Source organism: Diplotaxodon limnothrissa, linkage group LG11 (assembly GCF_057381915.1).
Source record: "Diplotaxodon limnothrissa isolate DT_005_m linkage group LG11, D_limnothrissa_male_GT1.1, whole genome shotgun sequence".
NCBI classification, from domain to species: Eukaryota; Metazoa; Chordata; class Actinopteri; order Cichliformes; family Cichlidae; genus Diplotaxodon; species Diplotaxodon limnothrissa.
This window is the reverse complement of record NC_140606.1, coordinates 23,634,713-23,652,284: the sequence shown is the minus strand read 5'-3', so window position 1 is coordinate 23,652,284 and position 17,572 is coordinate 23,634,713. Positions and strand designations below refer to the sequence as shown.

The window sequence follows — 17,572 nt, the reverse complement described above, 5'->3', positions numbered from 1 at the left end:
GATTCCATAAAATAGTCGCACTGGAGCGGTTCGCAGCCGAGTGTGAAGCAGCGGGAATGAGGATCAGCACCTCCAAATCTGAGGCCATGGTTCTCAGCCGGAAAAGGGTGGAGTGCCCACTCCGGGTCGGGGATGAGTTCCTGCCCCAAGTGGAGGAGTTCAAGTATCTCGGGGTCTTGTTCGCGAGTGATGGGAGAAGGGAGCCGGAGATCGACAGACGGATTGGGGCTGCAGCTGCAGTAATGCGGACGCTGCACCGGTCCGTCGTGGTGAAGAGGGAGCTGAGTGTAAAAGCGAAGCTCTCAATTTACCGGTCGATCTACGTCCCTACCCTCACCTATGGCCACGAGCTGTGGGTAGTGACCGAAAGAACGAGATCGCGGATACAAGCGGCAGAAATGAGCTTCCTCCGAAGGGTGGCTGGCCTCTCCCTTAGGGTGAGAAGTTCGGCCATCCGGGAGGGGCTCAGAGTAGAGCAGCTGCTGCTCCACATCGAAAGGAGCCAGCTGAGGTGGTTCGGGCATCTGACAAGGATGCCCCCTGGGCGCCTCCTGGGTGAGGTGTTCCAGGCATGTCCCACCGGGAGGAGGCCCCGGGGCAGACCCAGGACACGCTGGAGAGATTATATCTCTCGGCTGGCCTGGGAACGCCTTGGTATTCCCCCGGATAAGCTGGAGGAGGAGGTGGCTGGGGAGAGGGAGGTCTGGGCCTCTTTGCTTAGGCTGCTGCCCCCGCGACCCGGCCCCGGACAAAGCGGATGAAGATGGATGGAAAATAGTCACTGTTCGCTTTGATTACTCATTTGCAGACTCTTGGCATTCTCTCACTGAGCTTCATCAAGTCGTCACCTGAAATGGTTTTCCAACAGTCTTGAAGGACTTCCCAGAGATGCTGAGCACTCTGCGGTCCACCTCATCCCAAAACATCTCCATTGGGCTTACGTCAGGTGACTAGAGGCGCAGCACTCCATCTTTTTGGTCAGTTAGCCCTCACGCAGCCTGGTGGTGTGTTTGGGGTCAGTGTTCTATTGAAACATAAATGACGGTCCAACTAAACTCAAACCGGATGGGATGTATGACGCTGCAGGATGCTGTGTTAGCCATGCTGGTTCAGTGTATTTTCAGTTTTGAATAAATTTCCAACAGTGTCACCAGCAAAGCACCCCAACACTATCACACCTCCTCATCCATGCTTCATGGTGGGAACCATGCATGTAGAGACCATCTGTTCACTTTTTCTGTGTCGCACAAAGACATGGCAGGTGGAACCAAAGATCTCAAACTCAAACAAACTACAGATTTAGACTGGTTTAATGTCCATTCCTTGTGTTCCTTGGCCCAAACAAATCTCTTCTGCTTGTTGCTTTTCCTTAGTTGTGGTTTCTTAGCAGCTATTTGACCATAAAGGCCTGATTCACACAGTCTCCTCTTCTGCACAACACAGCTGATGGTCCCAACCCCATTAAGAAGATAAGAAATTCCATAATTGAACCTTCACCAACCACACCTGTAAAGTGAAAACCATGTCAGATTACTACATCATGAAGCTCACTGAGAGAAGACCAAGGATTTGCAGCACTGTCAACAAAGCAAAGGGAGGTATTCTGAAATATAAAACATATTTTGTCATGGTCCGGGTGTGTGCTAGTGTGTCTCCCTCCGAGCCGGCATCTCCAACCCTGGGAGGGGCCTCTGTTTTCTGCTGATTGCTCGCGCCTGTGGGTGATTAAGACGGGCGACTCATAAGGCCAGCGCACTCAACCTTTCTTTGTCAGATTCTCAGCGAACCCTTCCACGTATGAAGTTGCCGGACGCAAATCTCTGCCGAAGAGCTCCCATCTGGACGCTGGACCACTTGCCAGTCCCACGGGTTGTTCACCCCGTTCACCTGCCTGCCTCCCTGCCTCAACGCCAGGAATTTCGGACCACTCACCCGGACTACTAACCCCTCCACGCCACTACAGACCACCCGCGGCAAGTAAGCAGTACTCAGGAAGATTCAGAACACACAGCTTGCCCATATTCCTCCCGAACCCTACCTGAACGTCTGTACTCTATTTTCAGTGACTCTTATCCTTTCCCCGGACCCAGGTTGACTCTCCCTCCAGCCCAATCCTCGGAGCAGCTGTTTTCCGCTGACGAATGACCAGATTGCTCACTTAGCTCAGGCTGCATAAACCTCTTAGGTTTAGTGGTTGTATTTAGCACTTGTGCAACTCACATTCCAGTTGTGAACACTTGTGGTGAAAATAAAAGTTGTCACTCAGACTACTTACATGCTGTTTGGCACCGAGCAATTGAGTCCTTTTCCTTTTGAGACGGCCTCGGCCATGACATATTTAGAGTTTTTTATCAACTTTTTCTTTGCTACATAATTACATATATCTTGCTTCATATAGTTGATGTCTTCAGTATGTATCTACAATGCAGAAAGTTGTAAAAATAAAGAAAAAACATTAAATGAGAAGGGTTGTCCAAACTTTTGCCTGGTGGTGTACATTACCAACACATTCAAAAAGACATGACTGGTTGGTAATCAGTAACCAATAACAGAGACGGCTTAAGTCAAAGATACTGTAAACCACAACAGTTTCAAAGTTAGGAGGGAGTAGTTTCACATTTCATCAGTTACTGAATGCAGGTCAGAAAACTGCAAACTAATAACTAAATGGGAGCTTCAGGAGATCTTTAAAAGGTTAAGTTGGCACAACCATCTGATAAGTTTTTAAGCAAGCACCTATAAGACAACATTTGAAGTAAAGAAGTCTCAGAATTTGTTAAAGTCTATCTGCAACAGGATTCTTAACAGATCCTGCAGAAGCTGAGACAAAGCAATTTTATATATCTTTTATGTCAAAAGGGTGAGAAACTAAGCAATGGCTTCCCTTAAGTGTCAAAAACACACGATAAAGACAGAGAATTATGCTGTTCCAGCAACAAGCGGAGCACACTTATCATTCAGTTCAATTGAAAAAGTTTCTGTTTTCATTTACACCTTTTGTGCACCAGTCTCCTGCAGGCCTGTTAGACAGCAAGTGTACATATTTCTGCAAACCAGAAACCTGGTTCACCATCTTGCTTTAGGTAGGCAGAGATGCAAGTGAATATGGGGGGCGAGACTTTAGCTTCACTGCCTATCTCTGCTGTTAGACAGGCCAGGTGCTGGAGCAAATTCACAACAAGAGTCGTTAAAGCGTGTGCAGAAGTGTCACAAAGACACGCTAAAATCCCCTTCTGCAATTCATGCACGATGGGTGAAAGTATCAAGAAGGGCCAGAAAGGCTCATGAGTCAAAAGTACTCTTTTATTTACAGTCATATTACAAAATCCACACACCCACAAGGACAAAAAGTCACCAGTACAGGTTGTATAAAAATGAAATGACGTCCTCTTTCTTTTATCTCAGATTGCCAACCTTTCGCTGATTTAAGATCCTAATAACTGATCACTTGAATTTCCTGTGAAAACTCCCAAAATGCATTGCATCTTCTGTCGCTGCCTCATGCAGAAATAACCTCAAGCCGACTTGACTTGACTTTTTGGCCGATGTCAGACCAGGCACCACATCAAAAAGAAACAACAATGTTATGTGGCAGCCTTGTGGTCAGAATGCATATTGCGTTGAGACCACAGCATTTAATCTGCGATTCCAGCTAGGAACCTTTGCTACAAATCACTTACCCTCTCCTCTCAATTACTACTACGTCTGTTCTGTCCACATTTGAAAGAGAAAAATCCAAACCACTATACTATATAAGATATAACACAATTTAATGGTGGACTTAAACATGGCCACAGTCTTTATTAACCAGCTACAGCCAGCTGATTACCTGTTTGACACAGAGAACTTATAACCATTGCTGGATTTGTTCAAAACAGTAATACGTTGTATAAACTGCACTGTACTGTTTCATGTGAGAGATGCTAACATGCTACATGACATTTAGAATAGTTTAAATCCTAATTCTCTTTTTACTAACCTTTTATTTTGCCTTTTAAGTTGGTATTTGTTCTTGTGCTAGTGTCTACTCAGCTGTATTCTGTTAGTGCTTAGCAAAAGTTCACTTAAATGTCGAGCAGAAAAAAACTGTGACAGTACACCTGTGGTGGTAAAGTGGGCAACAAACCTTTTAAAAGTAATATACTTGAAAAACCAAAGAACACATATGATCAGAATACTGTGAAATTTTAGAAGCTTGAAGCAAAACTTTCATGTGATGCCACATATGCTTAGCACAATATGGAAAACGATGTAAGTGTGTAGCCAGGATGCTGACCTTTGTGCACAAGCCACCATCTAGTGGCTTGTCGGAATAAATGCAAGACACTTAGGTTCATATGATGCTGGTCTAATATATGGAATGAAAAGGTTGCTGTCAGTAATACACTTGTATTATATGATTTCATGATAGAAATCAGTCCTGTGTTTTGACAGAAAAGTACGTTTTGCTTTCCTTTAATAGTATTTTCAACATTCTAAAGGAGTGAAAAAAAATATTGAAATTGTAGAAAAAATACAACCTTACATCAAATTCGTCAAAAACATAACTCAATGACCCACCATATCTTCGTAATGAATCACTCAGATAACCAGACCTGCCACTTTGAGCCTCAGATGCTAAGTCCTCTAAATGTATTTTAATCCTCTTTGCAATCAGTATGCTTCTACTTATCAGCTACCAGTTTAACAGATGTAGACACATCTTGTGACAGACCAAAACAGAACTTGTGTGATGACATCGAGAACACAACAAAGTAAAAGAACAAAAAAAAATTTTTTTAAAATGGAAGTGAATGGCTCCATCTCGTCCAGGTCACAGTCCTTGATGTTTCTGTTGGTAACCTGAGAGTCAGCATCTTTGAGAAACTGTTAGATGTGTGTCCTGATGAATTTAAGGCTTTCAGCCTCTCTACCTCTGTGTGACTGATGTATATTGGAGTGTCTTTTCCTCAGATAAGTAATGATCTTCTTGCCCTTCTCTACTTTTAGGGCAAGATTATTTTCCTGACACCGGGCCACCAGTCCTATCACTTCTCTATCCCGTCCCTACCAGTAATCGGCCCAATCACATATGCAAATGTTATAATTCTGGTATTGATCAGGTGGTGCACACACTCATATATGTGAAGACAGCATGTGGCAGTGTACTCAGCACGTGCCCCTGAGTAATACCAATGCTCACAGTTCTGATGTTTGATGTCTGGTTTTCAACTCTGACTGAGTGGGGTCTATCTTACAGGAAGTTCAGAGCTCAGTTACAGAGAAAGGGTGAGTCTGAGTAACAGCAGCAGCTTCTCAGAGAGTCTGACAGCATTAAATGCAGCTTCAGTCATTTCACAGCATTTTCACAGATGATTGGACTGATTCTGTATGCATGTGTGGTGGTGTGAAGGCAGAATACCGGTAAATGTGACTAAATGGTGTTGATAATGCCACCCAGGGAGGGGGTTACACCCCAGGAGAGATTACAGTAGCTACTCAAAGTGTAGAGCAGAAAAAAAACATTTTAGGTAGCAGGGCAGCCCTGCTACCTTGTTCTTTAAAACACTTTATTAATAAACATTATTTAAAAGGACAAGGTTCGCTGACACAGTGCTAGCCGAGTTAGTTAATAAAGTAAAAATAAAATAATGAAACGAAATGGTGGTGACCGCCCACTTGGGGAGGCAACCTACAGGGGGAGTGCCACCAATTACTCACCTGTGTAGTCTCACTGCAAACCTCACTCCAATCTGAAAGGTGCAATTTACCCATTTCTTGATGTGTAAAATACCATAAAACAAGGAACCAGTCAATGTCAGTTTATATGCTTTTACTGACTGTGAAGCACTATGGTCAACTTTGTTGTTTTTAATATGTGCTACATAAATAAATTTTGATTCGATTTGATTTTTGATTAACAATAGTAAAACTACAACGAGGCTAGAACAAGACAGCAGCAGTGTGAGGCCTGTAACAAAAGAGGGAAAACTGTCATCTGGGGTCCACCCTACTATACACTAAATTGTAGATAACCCATGAGGATCCCACTTACCACCCTTTAACAGTTACACAAAATCATCAATTGTCACGGGAAATGAATCCAGTCTGTAATACCTAACAGCTTGTGAGCTTTGCCACCTTGAACAGTAATGAGTGCAAGTTGCGAGAGGTCAAGAATAGACCACAGATGTTCCTTATAACCGACTCTTGATTAACAGCAAAGGAAGGGGTGAATGTTCATGCTGTGTTCACAGACACCATGTATGAAACAACATGAACTAAATGTAACCCACTACAATCTACCCCTGGTGTTTGAATCGTTGTCCCGACGATTGACACTCACTGCCGAGGTCTAAACAGGGTAGATGTATTAGGCACAGGTGCCTGGGAGTTCACAGCCCCTGTTGTTCTACTTCCTATTGCCTGGGGCAGATAATGTCGATTCGAGCGCGTTCCAGCATTAGCACAAGTAGTCCTATGTGAAGAAGCAATATTGTTTTGAACACCAGCCGTAACTGGCAGCTGATCGGTGCAGACCAGCACCACAGAGGACGTTGAGCTTTTTGGCTCACTTGGTATGCAGGAGGTAGGGGCCACAGGCTCCTGAATCCTACACAACAAAAACTCAACAGGTAGCTGGGGATCTCAGTCAAACATCAGAGCAAATGGTGACTCACCAGTAGACTGATGCACTGTGGTGTTACATGTTATACGCATATGCATAAAGTAAAGAGTCCACGCTAGCCAGGACAGTCTTTTTGATCCTTTCAAAACACTTCATCACAATTGCCACTGTTATTTTAATTTAGGATTTTCCACCTTTGATTTTGATGTTATTTTAGTTTTCAGGGTGGAACATGAAGCATCCTGGCTGTACCATTACTGCTCATAAAAAACACAGATCACAAACTCTGCCTCTCAGCAAAAGGGTTTAGATTGAGCTTAACAGTTTAAATGAGCCTGACACATCGGAAGTGGTCCAACAGCCAGTACAGAGGAAATTTAGCAAGGTTGTCACCCACACTGTTTTTCTGATGTGGTCTGGCATATGATTTGCTTCTTACATTTAGTATGGGTGTTAAGACACAAAATGTGCATCGCAAACCAGTTTCTTTTTTAATATATAGATGCCAAATATGTTCTCACATTGTATTTTATGCTGAGATAATGTTTGTGAGGGTTGAACCAAACTGTGATTGAGCTGTTTGTACAGTTTATTGTACGGTTAAACTCACTGGAGTTTGGACTTCATGTGCACACAAAGCACTTGTAACCAACTTATTGGCTGCAAAGTACAACAACTGACACAATTACACTTTGGGAATTAAGGCAAACAGAATAGCCAAAAGGAAAACCTACATTTCTGCTCTTCCCATATTTGCATCTTCATCATCCCAGTTCTCATATACCGCCGTAATGATGTTGCTGTTGAACTCCTGCGCTCAAAACGCCGACAGTTCCGTCAGGACATGAAGTCAGCGTTTTATTGGGTGTCAGACTCCCCGCCTACCGGAGACAGCACTGAAAACATCGCTTTTCCTCCAGCTCTTATCAGAAAGGTGAGCTCAGATCACCTTTTGCGCTTTGTTGGGGAGGTTTTCCTGCACGCGGAGGCGGAAGACACTTGCACCTGCAAGATGAAACTAACTAAAACTTTCGCGGAGTTTCAGCTGGGCTGGCCTCACATGCATTACGTCTTTGTTGTGCTCTGTCTTTTTGCCGTGGTGTATAAATTAACAATTCTATTTGCGAAAAGAAGGGAAGCACTGCGGAACTTCCAAGCTTTTTGGGGGCCGCCGCCACACTGGCTGTTTGGACATGTTCTGGAGGTAACTGTATCAACACACTCGCAGCAGCTGTAACATGTGTAACCGTCCAGTAAAGCTGACCACACCATGTTGGAGAACACCATTCTGCAAACAGAGACACACAGTTGACAGCGTGTAAAGTCTGCCTGCTGTGATGTGTTTCAGTTGTACTTTTTCTCTTTCAGTTTAAACAAGATGGGACCGATATGGACAAGGTAGTGAAATGGGGACAGGAGTACTCATATGTTTTCCCAATCTGGTTTGGCCCCTTTCTCAGTATCATCAATATTCAGCATCCAGATTATGCAAAAACTATCCTGACATCATCAGGTGTGAGAAATGTTTTACGTAGTTGTTGTGTTGATGCACATTTATAACTGTGTAGTAAAGTTAAAAGTCCCTAACACCATTTTTATTTGTTATGTTTCCTAACAGAACCAAAAGATGATTTTGTCTACCGGTTTATTGAGGGTTGGATTGGTAAGACTCATTTGTCTCCCTTCAACAGCATTTCAAGTGCAGAGTTGTTTGTTTTGCTGCTTTCCTCACCCGTGCACATGTTCTTCAGGAAATGGGTTGTTGGTGTCAGAAGGTCAGAAGTGGTTCCGCCACAGGAGGCTCTTAACACCAGGTTTCCATTATGATGTTTTGAAACCATACGTAAAATTGATGTCAGAGTCTGCTGAGACTATGTTGGTACGTTAAAGACAATTTAGTTGCATAATTGATAAATAAACTCAAAGTCAGCACGTGTCAGTAAATAGAAGTAAAGCAGGAGCAGTGTCTGTATCCTGCAGAGAGATCACATCTGTTCTCTCATTGTTGGCAGGATAAGTGGGAAAGTTATGCAAGCACAAATGAGCCTTTTGAATTGTTTAAACACATGAGCCTCATGACACTGGACAGCATTATGAAGTGTGCCTTCAGCTGCTACAGCAACTGTCAGACAGAGGGGTGAGCCCAGATGAATCTTTTTAAAGAGTCATTTACAGTGTCAGTTTTATGTTGAGTCTTTGGTTGTTGTAAATCTGCATTTAATGTTTGCCTCCTTTGTCATTTCAGTGGAACAAATGCATACATCAAAGCAGTTTATGACCTCAGTTTTCTAATTGATCTTCGGCTCAGAATGTTTCCGTACCACAGTGACCTCATTTTCCACCTTAGCCCACATGGTTTCAGATACAGAAAAGCACGTCAGGTGACCCTCAGTCATACAGGTAAGCTTTGCTTTGATTCATCTGAACCGTTGCCAAAAATCAGTGAGCCTCACATTATAGTGTCAGATCTACAAATGCTTACATTTTATATTCTTTTCTAAAGAGGAAGTTATAAGAAAGAGGCGAGAAGCACTAAAGGAAGAGAAGGAGCTTGGACAAATACAGGCAAAGAGATATTTGGACTTTCTGGACATCCTTCTCTTTGCAAGAGTATGTTATGTGTCATCAGTTTCAGCCTCTTACTTCAACACATTTCCCATTGTAGGATTTGCTTAATGTATAGGCAAGTCACAAACTGGGGTTTTCCTGCATAAAGGTCATACAGAAAATAAGGCAAGTGCCAACTTGAGATCGTGTCAGATATCTGAAGTACTGGCCTAAAGCTGAAATAGCATATGCATGCAGCAAATAAGCAAAGATGCATGCTGTTGCCAAGCTGCATGTTAATGTCCTCTGACACAAAGACGATGATCAGCCTTTTCATTCTCGTGAGCAGCAACCTGAATACAAAATCTCTTTTGTGTAGAGAATGATCAACACTGGTTAGTGTTTTGCCCAGTTTCTTTCCCAAAAACTTCTCTAAACGGCAGCTTGTAGGGGCTGTCTCAGCTAGCATGTTTATTCTCTTAGTAGACTTGGCTTCCTTTATGAGTATATCATAGCAAATTGTTGTCCTTGGCAGGAAAAAATAAAATCAATAATTAACTGCATGGCAGGTGTTTGCTTAAAAAACAAACAATTAGTGCTTTATATGGTTTAAGAAGAACAGCGGACCTTGATACTTGGCTGCTGAATAAATCCCCAATTTTATAAAGGTATCTGTATAAGGATGAATGTTATCCAGCTAAAGCTGAGTTGAAGTCGGGTGATGCAGTAATATAATGAGCCTGAGCAGCAAAAGTAACAAAGCACTTTTATTGAGAAGCCCAGTTAGAGTATAGTGTAGTCCATTCTGTCTTTTATCAACTGTAAATATCCTTTATTTCAACGCCAGGATGAGAACCAGCAGGGTCTGTCAGATGAAGATATGCGGGCAGAAGTGGACACCTTCATGTTTGAGGGCCATGACACCACAGCCAGTGGCCTGTCTTTCATCCTCTACTGTCTGGCCTGCAACCCAGAACATCAGAAGATTTGCAGGAAGGAGATTATGGAGGCCTTGCATGACAAGGAAACCATGGAGTGGTAGGCTTGTGAAAGGACAACATTGCAATAGGGAAACAAGTTGGTGCCATTCTGTGGTACCAAAACTTTATTAGGAGACATATAAACAAGATTTCTTATTAGTTGACTTCACTAACTGCATGTTGGTCTCATTTTAAGGGAGGATCTCAGTAAAATCCCATACACTACAATGTGCATAAAAGAAGCTCTCCGCCTTTACCCCCCTGTACCAGGAATTTCCAGAAAAACCACCAAAACTGTAACCTTTTGTGATGGGAGAACAGTGCCTGCAGGTCAGTGATTTTACTCTGTTGTTATTATCAAAGAGTAAACATTAAATGTCTTCACTTAATAATGCTTTTGGAAACATTTCATGCTACATGGTAAACACAAACTCTTAACCGACGTTGTTTTTCTTTAGATACAAAAATTAAATTTTTTTACATTTCCATAAAGGACCTATATCGACTTAATACTTATTACTTTATTATTCTACAAGGATACGTTGGTATTATTTGATTGTATTGTCACATAGAGTTTCTTTTCTATAAACTAGTATAAATCTCTTAAACGTGTGGCGTAATTGCTTTGTCAGTTCTTCATTCTTCCAAATTGAAGTATTTAAATGTTGGCACCAGATTATTATCATATATATGGGCAGAAAGTACACCGCCGCCTACACATTACACTCACTGGAACTGCTCAGCCATGGGAATCCATGAGCCATGAAGCTCCAGGCACACAGTTTTTGTGCTGATGTTGATGCCAGAGGAGGTTTAGAGCTCTGCAGTTACTGAGTCAGCAGAGCGTTGGAGATTTTTATGCACTCTGCAACCTCACTGTACAGAATGGTGCACATCAGTTTAATGTTGGTTTTTGCTACAATAGTTATCCTTGGTCAGAAGGAGAGGCTGACATCCAGGGAGTAGATTGTAAGAGGTGGAGTTTATTTAGGTACAAGGAGATATGGCATGGTATAGGAGGATGTGGAGGGGTGATATGGTGTTGTTTCTGTGATCAAGAACAGGAAATACAGTAGAACATGAATAAAGATTAAACGGTAATAAAGCTGGCCACAAATTCCTCCACAACAAATTTGCTAAGGCAGTGCATCAACCTGATACTGCTTCTTAAGAGCAATCACATTTATTAAAGTACTACCCAATATGGGCCACAGAGATGACATTTTTTAGCCCCAGCGCTTCTCATGCCTCCGGCCTATCTTGATCGTGTAGGAACCAAAGCAATCAACTCCAGTTGACCAGAAAGCAGGTTTGTGGATCTGGAATCTTCCTGTGGGCAAATCGGCCATTTTGGTGAGAATTTCTGGCAGTCTACACATTGTCTTTGATGTCTCCAGATTACTTGTCAACCTCTGATGATCCAATAAGTGCGCCCTATCTCTGCAAAGACATGCTCTGGACTAGGGTGCAACAAAATCACATCAAAGTACTGGACAAGGAGCTTAGTTAGTGGGTGTTCGGGAGGTAGCACAGTAGGGTGTATGGTGTCTGAGTCCAGACCTTCAGCACATCTCAGGTGACATCCAACCCTTATTAGGCCAGTAAGCGGATCATATTGAAGGCAGGGCGAACAAAGTTGACTATTTGGGGACAGAGGTTTTCCCTTCATCAGGGCCATCACATCTTCAGGGAAACATATTGAGCTGACTTTAAGATGGCTATCTCTGCTTCCACACGATCAGTGGCAGTCATTGGAGGAGAAGCTGCCCCGTGATGAGCATGGTAAGTGGCTTTCACAAGCTCCTCCCAAGATGTGAAGTTCCTGGGGCTGGAGTAAGAGACTTTGCCACTGTGACAAGGCCACATAACAACCCCTCATCTGAAGTCTCAGCCCTACCAGTAGGGCCAGTGCACTGAACTTTGTTGTATAAACTGGGGGCCCTGAGCCCAATGGCTGGCTGATGAAAGACTACAGAGTCCCTTCCCCCTTGTGATGTCATCAGCCAGGTTTTCCACTGACATGACATACCTCCACTGGTGAGAACCAGTGATCTCCTGGATTTCAGCAATTCAAGTCCCGACAAAGACCTTGTAATGGCAGAAATCAGACTGCAACCAACTCAGCACAGTAGTAGAGTCAGTCCACAAGATAGTATTTTGCAGCGGTAGAGTAAGCTAGGTTTGGAGAATCTTAGCAAGCTGCGCTCCAGTGAGAGCAGCACTGACTAACAGGTGGCATATAACACCTTGGTATGGTAATGCTCTGCAAGTATGGTAGCTCCTTCTTCCATTCTACCCAGGCGGCACAAAGGACACAGGTGACAGGTTCATCCCAGCCACATAGACTGTACAAGAATCTTCCCTCTAGTGGTATAGGGAAGGAGAAACCCTACAGGGTCATATTGGCTAGCAAACACCTTGTACGCATTGCGAAGAGTTGGTGCTGTGGGCAAGGTATCAGTGGGGCAATGCCAACATAATCCAAGCATCGACTCTTGTGGGTCAGCTTGGTAAGAAGTCAGCCAGAGCTCACAGCTGTCAGAACGGGCAGTAGTAGGCAGGTAGGACACCTCCTTTGGCACATTACTGGCCCACTGCAGTATTTCAAATCCTCCCATGCCCAGTAGTTGCCTTGTTTTGTCCAGGAGTTGTTTAGCTTGGTGTGGAGTCAGAAGCGACTGGAGACAGTTGTCCACATGGACACACAAATGGCAGTGTGGACAGATTCGTATACATCTTCATTCCCCCTCACGGTGGTGTTGCACATGCTGCTGTAAAGCATAAGTGGTGCAGCAAAGGCTGCAGGTCATGCCAAATGGTAACAGTCACCATTCATACACATTAGGTGGATCCTCCTGTTGTCCATCCCTCCAAAGAAAGCGAAGCAGAGGCTGATCTTTGGAAAGCAAACGTACCTGATGGAACATGGCCTTTATATCCCAGCTTATGGCCACCGCATGCTGGCGGAATCAGAGTAACACGCCAAGGAGCAAAGGGCTAAGCGTGGGACCTGGCAGCAGGCCCCACGCTGTAGCATGGGGCCTGGCAGGTGCAGTTGAAGACTAGGCAGGTTTTGTTGTTGTGATGCACAAGATGGCGTGGAATGTACCAGGATTTAGTTGAACCATTCACCTCCTCTGGAGTCAACTTTACCAAATTGCCAGCCTTCTCCACTGTCTTGAACTCCTGGTTGTATGTCTGTGCTCTGCTGGGGTCCTTGCATAGTTGATGCTTATTGGCTCTTTGAAGAGCCATGACAGCCTCTTGAGGTGCCTTCACCTGAGGAAAGTCTTTGCAGCGAAGCAATGGAGTAGCTAACTGTACCCGTTCTTTGATTCAAGGATATCTATTTCCTACTGGTCCTCCTTTGACCTAGTGACCTCCTTTTCATTTCTGAAAGAGAGGACATCAATTTGCCACAGCCTTTCAATATTTTTGTAGAGCTGTGGTGTCTGTGTGATGAAAGACGAGCATAAGCATGCCTGTTCATCCGCTGGATGTGGTAGACTTTTGGCGAGTCCCTGTAGCGCCCACCCCAGCTCAGTACAGACTGCTACTGGCCCTCCAGGTGGTCCCCGGATCACCGGTCAAACAGGAGTGAGAAGGTGCAGGTGATCTGATCCAATCAGGATCATAGGTTTCACCCGGCTGAAACCTTTGAAGGGAAGTCTTTGTAGGTGGCTGTACTTCTTTTTGAGTGTTTCCACTGGACAGGATTGCTCAGCTAGAGCCAGTTGTTCTGCTGTGAAAGCATTCAGTATTTGATGCCTCATCTTTGGCTTACCTTTAGTGGACACCTCCAATGATATGCTTCCCCCATTCAGCTGCAGGACATCCTGTCTAATGGTTTGTAGGGCCAGAACCTCATCTGTCTGGGCAAGGCCAAGGAACTTCACAGCAGCAGGCAATTTTATGGTTCTCTCTGAACCGTCATCCAGCACGGCAAGGTGTCCATGGTCCTCTTCCCATTGTGGAGTTGACTCTTACCACCTTCAACGTCACCATACCGGAGTGACTGGGATGGTCAACATAGATGACACTGGATGCAGTACACGTGGTCAGAATATTGGGATTTTGTTCTTTACCCTTGGCAAGGACATGTTATACAAGGAGGTGTTGCTCACCACAAGTGCTGCAGGGTTTCTTAAGCATGCCTTCAGCAGAATGATTCCAGCCACATCTCCAACATTTATTCTTATCTTTGATCCAGTCACTTGGGAACTTCAAGTGATCGAGCAAGATCTGATATTTATAATCTTCAGAAAAGTGCTTGTGAGGCCCAAGAACACTATCCAGTCCTTTCTTCAGTAAAGCAAAGTCTCTCTCCTTCCCAGAACTAAAACGGTGAGCATGGGCTTAGGAATGCCATAGGAGGATATGGTGTATGTTTGCTTAGTTTGTATGATAATGATCAGCTAGACACACCCTATAATCTTTTAATAATAATAAACTAAGTACACATTTCTTTCAAATGTAGGTTCTGTTGTTGGAATAAGTGTGTATGGAATTCACAGGAATGCATCTGTCTGGGAAAACCCTAATGTAAGTAAAGACAATTTTATTCCCAGCACAACTTACTACATGGAATACATCATCAACAGAATCTATGATGAAATAAAATTATGAAGTTTTTCAGCACTCTGCTCAAAAGGCTGCAAATAATTTATCAAATAACTGAAGAAGCAATCATGAAACTGGTGCATTAAATTAATTACTAGTGCTGTATTTGCTGAGGTGGGTAGGTCCCTGGTGCCAAAGTGGACCTCAGGACAGATTCAAGCTGGTTTAATGACTTACTTTATTATGTGTCAGAATGCAGTTTTCTCTGCGCAAGTGGTAAGAGTGATAAGGTTCAGAAAACAAGTAATAGACATAACACTGCTCTCTTTCTTTGTCCTGTATTACATTAGGTCTTTGACCCTCTGCGTTTCCTACCAGAGAACATTGCCATGAGATCTCCTCATGCTTTTGTGCCCTTCTCAGCTGGGCCAAGGTTTGTCCTCACCTGAAACTATATCACTGTATAGAGACTGCTTGTAGTAGTCTCAAGTATGTGAATGTGTAACTTAGCACTGACCCCATTTACATCAACACAATAAAAACTGGTTTTATGATGGGCTAAAGCAAGTAGGGGAAAGGGTGAACTCACTGTAATCTAAGATTGATCCCATTTAAAATGCAAGCACCTTTGGCCCTGAATGTTAAAAAATAACATACTATACTCATCCCTACTATTCATATTCCTCATGTCCTAATCTCAGAAGGATCAAACTATTTTCATCATTTTTCAGTTCTTTAGAATATTCACTTGTATATTTCTTACATTTAATATTTTCCTCCCTCAGAAACTGCATCGGTCAGAACTTTGCTATGAATGAGATGAAAGTGGTGACAGCTCTGACACTGAAGCGATACCAGCTCATAGCGGAGCCCACTATGAAACCCAAGATCATCCCCCGACTGGTTCTCCGCTCACTCAATGGCATCCACATCAAGATCAAACCTTTAGACGCAGAGAGCTAAAGTGCACTAACTGCAAGAACTGCTAAAAATTACTGTATTTAGAAAGTAAATAATTTATGTTGATTTGAAATACTTCTACTATGTAACAAGCTTTTATATATATATTCATGGACTCTGTCGTGCAATTTATGTTTTTGGGAGAAATTGTCATAGAGAATATGTGTCACAATACATTGTATATAATTTCCCCAATTTTGGGTTGTTTTTTTTCTTACAAAAATAACAGAGATTACAAATACAAATACATAAATATGTCCTCATTCAAAAATGTCTTGTGAAACCTGCATTGGCTTATGGGATGATGATGTCACAATGAAAGTGACATCATCACAGTGAAAATGTAAGCAGTAAAAGTAAAAAGCCGTCAAAAAAATGACCACAAATTCAGATACCTGAAAATTCTACTTAAGCACAGTAATGAAGTATTTGTACATCGTTACTTCCCATCTCTGCCTAGTGGTGGCTCAGGTTCGCAGTATCAGTTTCTCAATGACAAGATCTCCACTCAGATTAAAGAAAAAAAAACCCTCAGCTGGAAATGGCAGTGGTAACATAACCATTCTTATTAGCACGACCTAAATCATCTGCACACCAGGGATGTTCCTGGCAATTAATTGCTTAGTCAACTAAACGAGGGGGGATAGACTAACCAACTAGTCTCAAACTAAGAAACACATAAAGTTAAATTTGAAAACCATTTAATGGAAAGTTTCAAAATAAATGATATGAAAACCATTTTAAACTGTTTTTTACATTCTTCAGTAATGAATCATGTGGCACCTTGCATTGTGCATTATCAACATTACACATTATACTCCAGAAAATTCAGAAGAAAAACACTTAAAACAAACCGATGTTATATATGAAATGAAAACGTAACTATAACAGATGTTCACGTATTACTAAAATATGACAAGTTAACATTGGAAAACAAATAAATTGCAACTGAAAGGGCCAGAACTGAAACGATTTCAAGTACTTACAGTGGGGCAAAAAAGTATTTAGTCAGCCACCGATTGTGCAAGTTCCCCCACTTAAAATGATGACAGAGGTCAGTAATTTGCACCAGAGGTACACTTCAACTGTGAGAGACAGAATGTGAAAAAAAAAATCCATGAATCCACATGGTAGGATTTGTAAAGAATTTATTCGTAAATCAGGGTGGAAAATAAGTATTTGGTCAATAACAAAAATACAACTCAATACTTTGTAACATAACCTTTGTTGGCAATAACAGAGGTCAAACGTTTACTATAGGTCTTTACCAGGTTTGCACACAGTAGCTGGTATTTTGGCCCATTCCTCCATGCAGATCTTCTCGAGAGCAGTGATGTTTTGGGGCTGTCGCCGAGCAACACGGACTTTCAACTCCCGCCACAGATTTTCTATGGGGTTGAGGTCTGGAGACTGGCTAGGCCACTCCAGGACTTTCAAATGCTTCTTACGGAGCCACTCCTTTGTTGCCCAGGCGGTGTGTTTTGGATCATTGTCATGTTGGAAGACCCAGCCTCTTTTCATCTTCAAAGTTCTCACTGATGGAAGGAGGTTTTGGCTCAAAATCTCACGATACATGGCCCCATTCATTCTGTCCTTAACACGGATCAGTCGTCCTGTCTCCTTGGCAGAAAAACAGCCCCATAGCATGATGTTTCCACCCCCATGCTTCACAGTAGGTATGGTGTTCTTGGGATGCAACTCCGTATTCTTCTTCCTCCAAACACGACAAGTTGAGTTTATACCAAAAAGTTCTACTTTGGTTTCATCTGACCACATGACATTCTCCCAATCCTCTGCTGTATCATCCATGTGCTCTCTGGCAAACTTCAGACGGGCCTGGACATGCACTGGCTTCAGCAGCGGAACACGTCTGGCACTGCGGGATTTGATTCCCTGCCGTTGTAGTGTGTTACTGATG

General features: G+C 43.0%; 1 protein-coding gene across 3 annotated transcripts; it reads left to right on the top strand.

Moving 5' to 3' along the window:
- The first annotated feature begins 7,428 nt into the window (after positions 1 to 7,428).
- LOC146622765 (cytochrome P450 4B1-like) lies at positions 7,429 to 16,384 on the top strand. Of its 3 annotated transcripts, XM_085366396.1 has the most exons (12): positions 7,429 to 7,811; positions 7,976 to 8,120; positions 8,226 to 8,270; positions 8,359 to 8,486; positions 8,620 to 8,744; positions 8,853 to 9,007; positions 9,111 to 9,217; positions 10,002 to 10,192; positions 10,331 to 10,464; positions 14,612 to 14,676; positions 15,045 to 15,127; positions 15,480 to 16,384. In XM_085366396.1, the coding sequence occupies exons 1-12, from the start codon at positions 7,452 to 7,454 to the stop codon at positions 15,655 to 15,657; spliced, it is 1,716 nt and encodes a 571-aa protein (XP_085222522.1). In that variant the 5' UTR covers positions 7,429 to 7,451; the 3' UTR covers positions 15,658 to 16,384. The 3 variants fall into 3 exon arrangements, 2 of the variants coding, with proteins under 2 accessions (XP_085222522.1, XP_085222523.1); XR_014906584.1 differs by lacking the exons at positions 15,045 to 15,127; positions 15,480 to 16,384 and adding an exon at positions 14,016 to 14,478 and having other exon boundaries at positions 14,612 to 14,642; XM_085366397.1 differs by lacking the exons at positions 14,612 to 14,676; positions 15,045 to 15,127; positions 15,480 to 16,384 and adding an exon at positions 14,016 to 14,578.
- Positions 16,385 to 17,572: the final 1,188 nt, after the last annotated feature.

Excerpts from the sequence above, each read along its gene's own strand:
- LOC146622765 (XM_085366396.1), top strand. The coding sequence starts at position 7,452 with ATGAAGTCAGCGTTTTATTGGGTGTCAGACTCCCCGCCTACCGGAGAC. Across the intron at positions 9,218-10,001 it reads ACATCCTTCTCTTTGCAAGA|GATGAGAACCAGCAGGGTCT; the intron begins GTATGTTATGTG and ends TTTCAACGCCAG. Across the intron at positions 15,128-15,479 it reads CCCTTCTCAGCTGGGCCAAG|AAACTGCATCGGTCAGAACT; the intron begins GTTTGTCCTCAC and ends TTCCTCCCTCAG.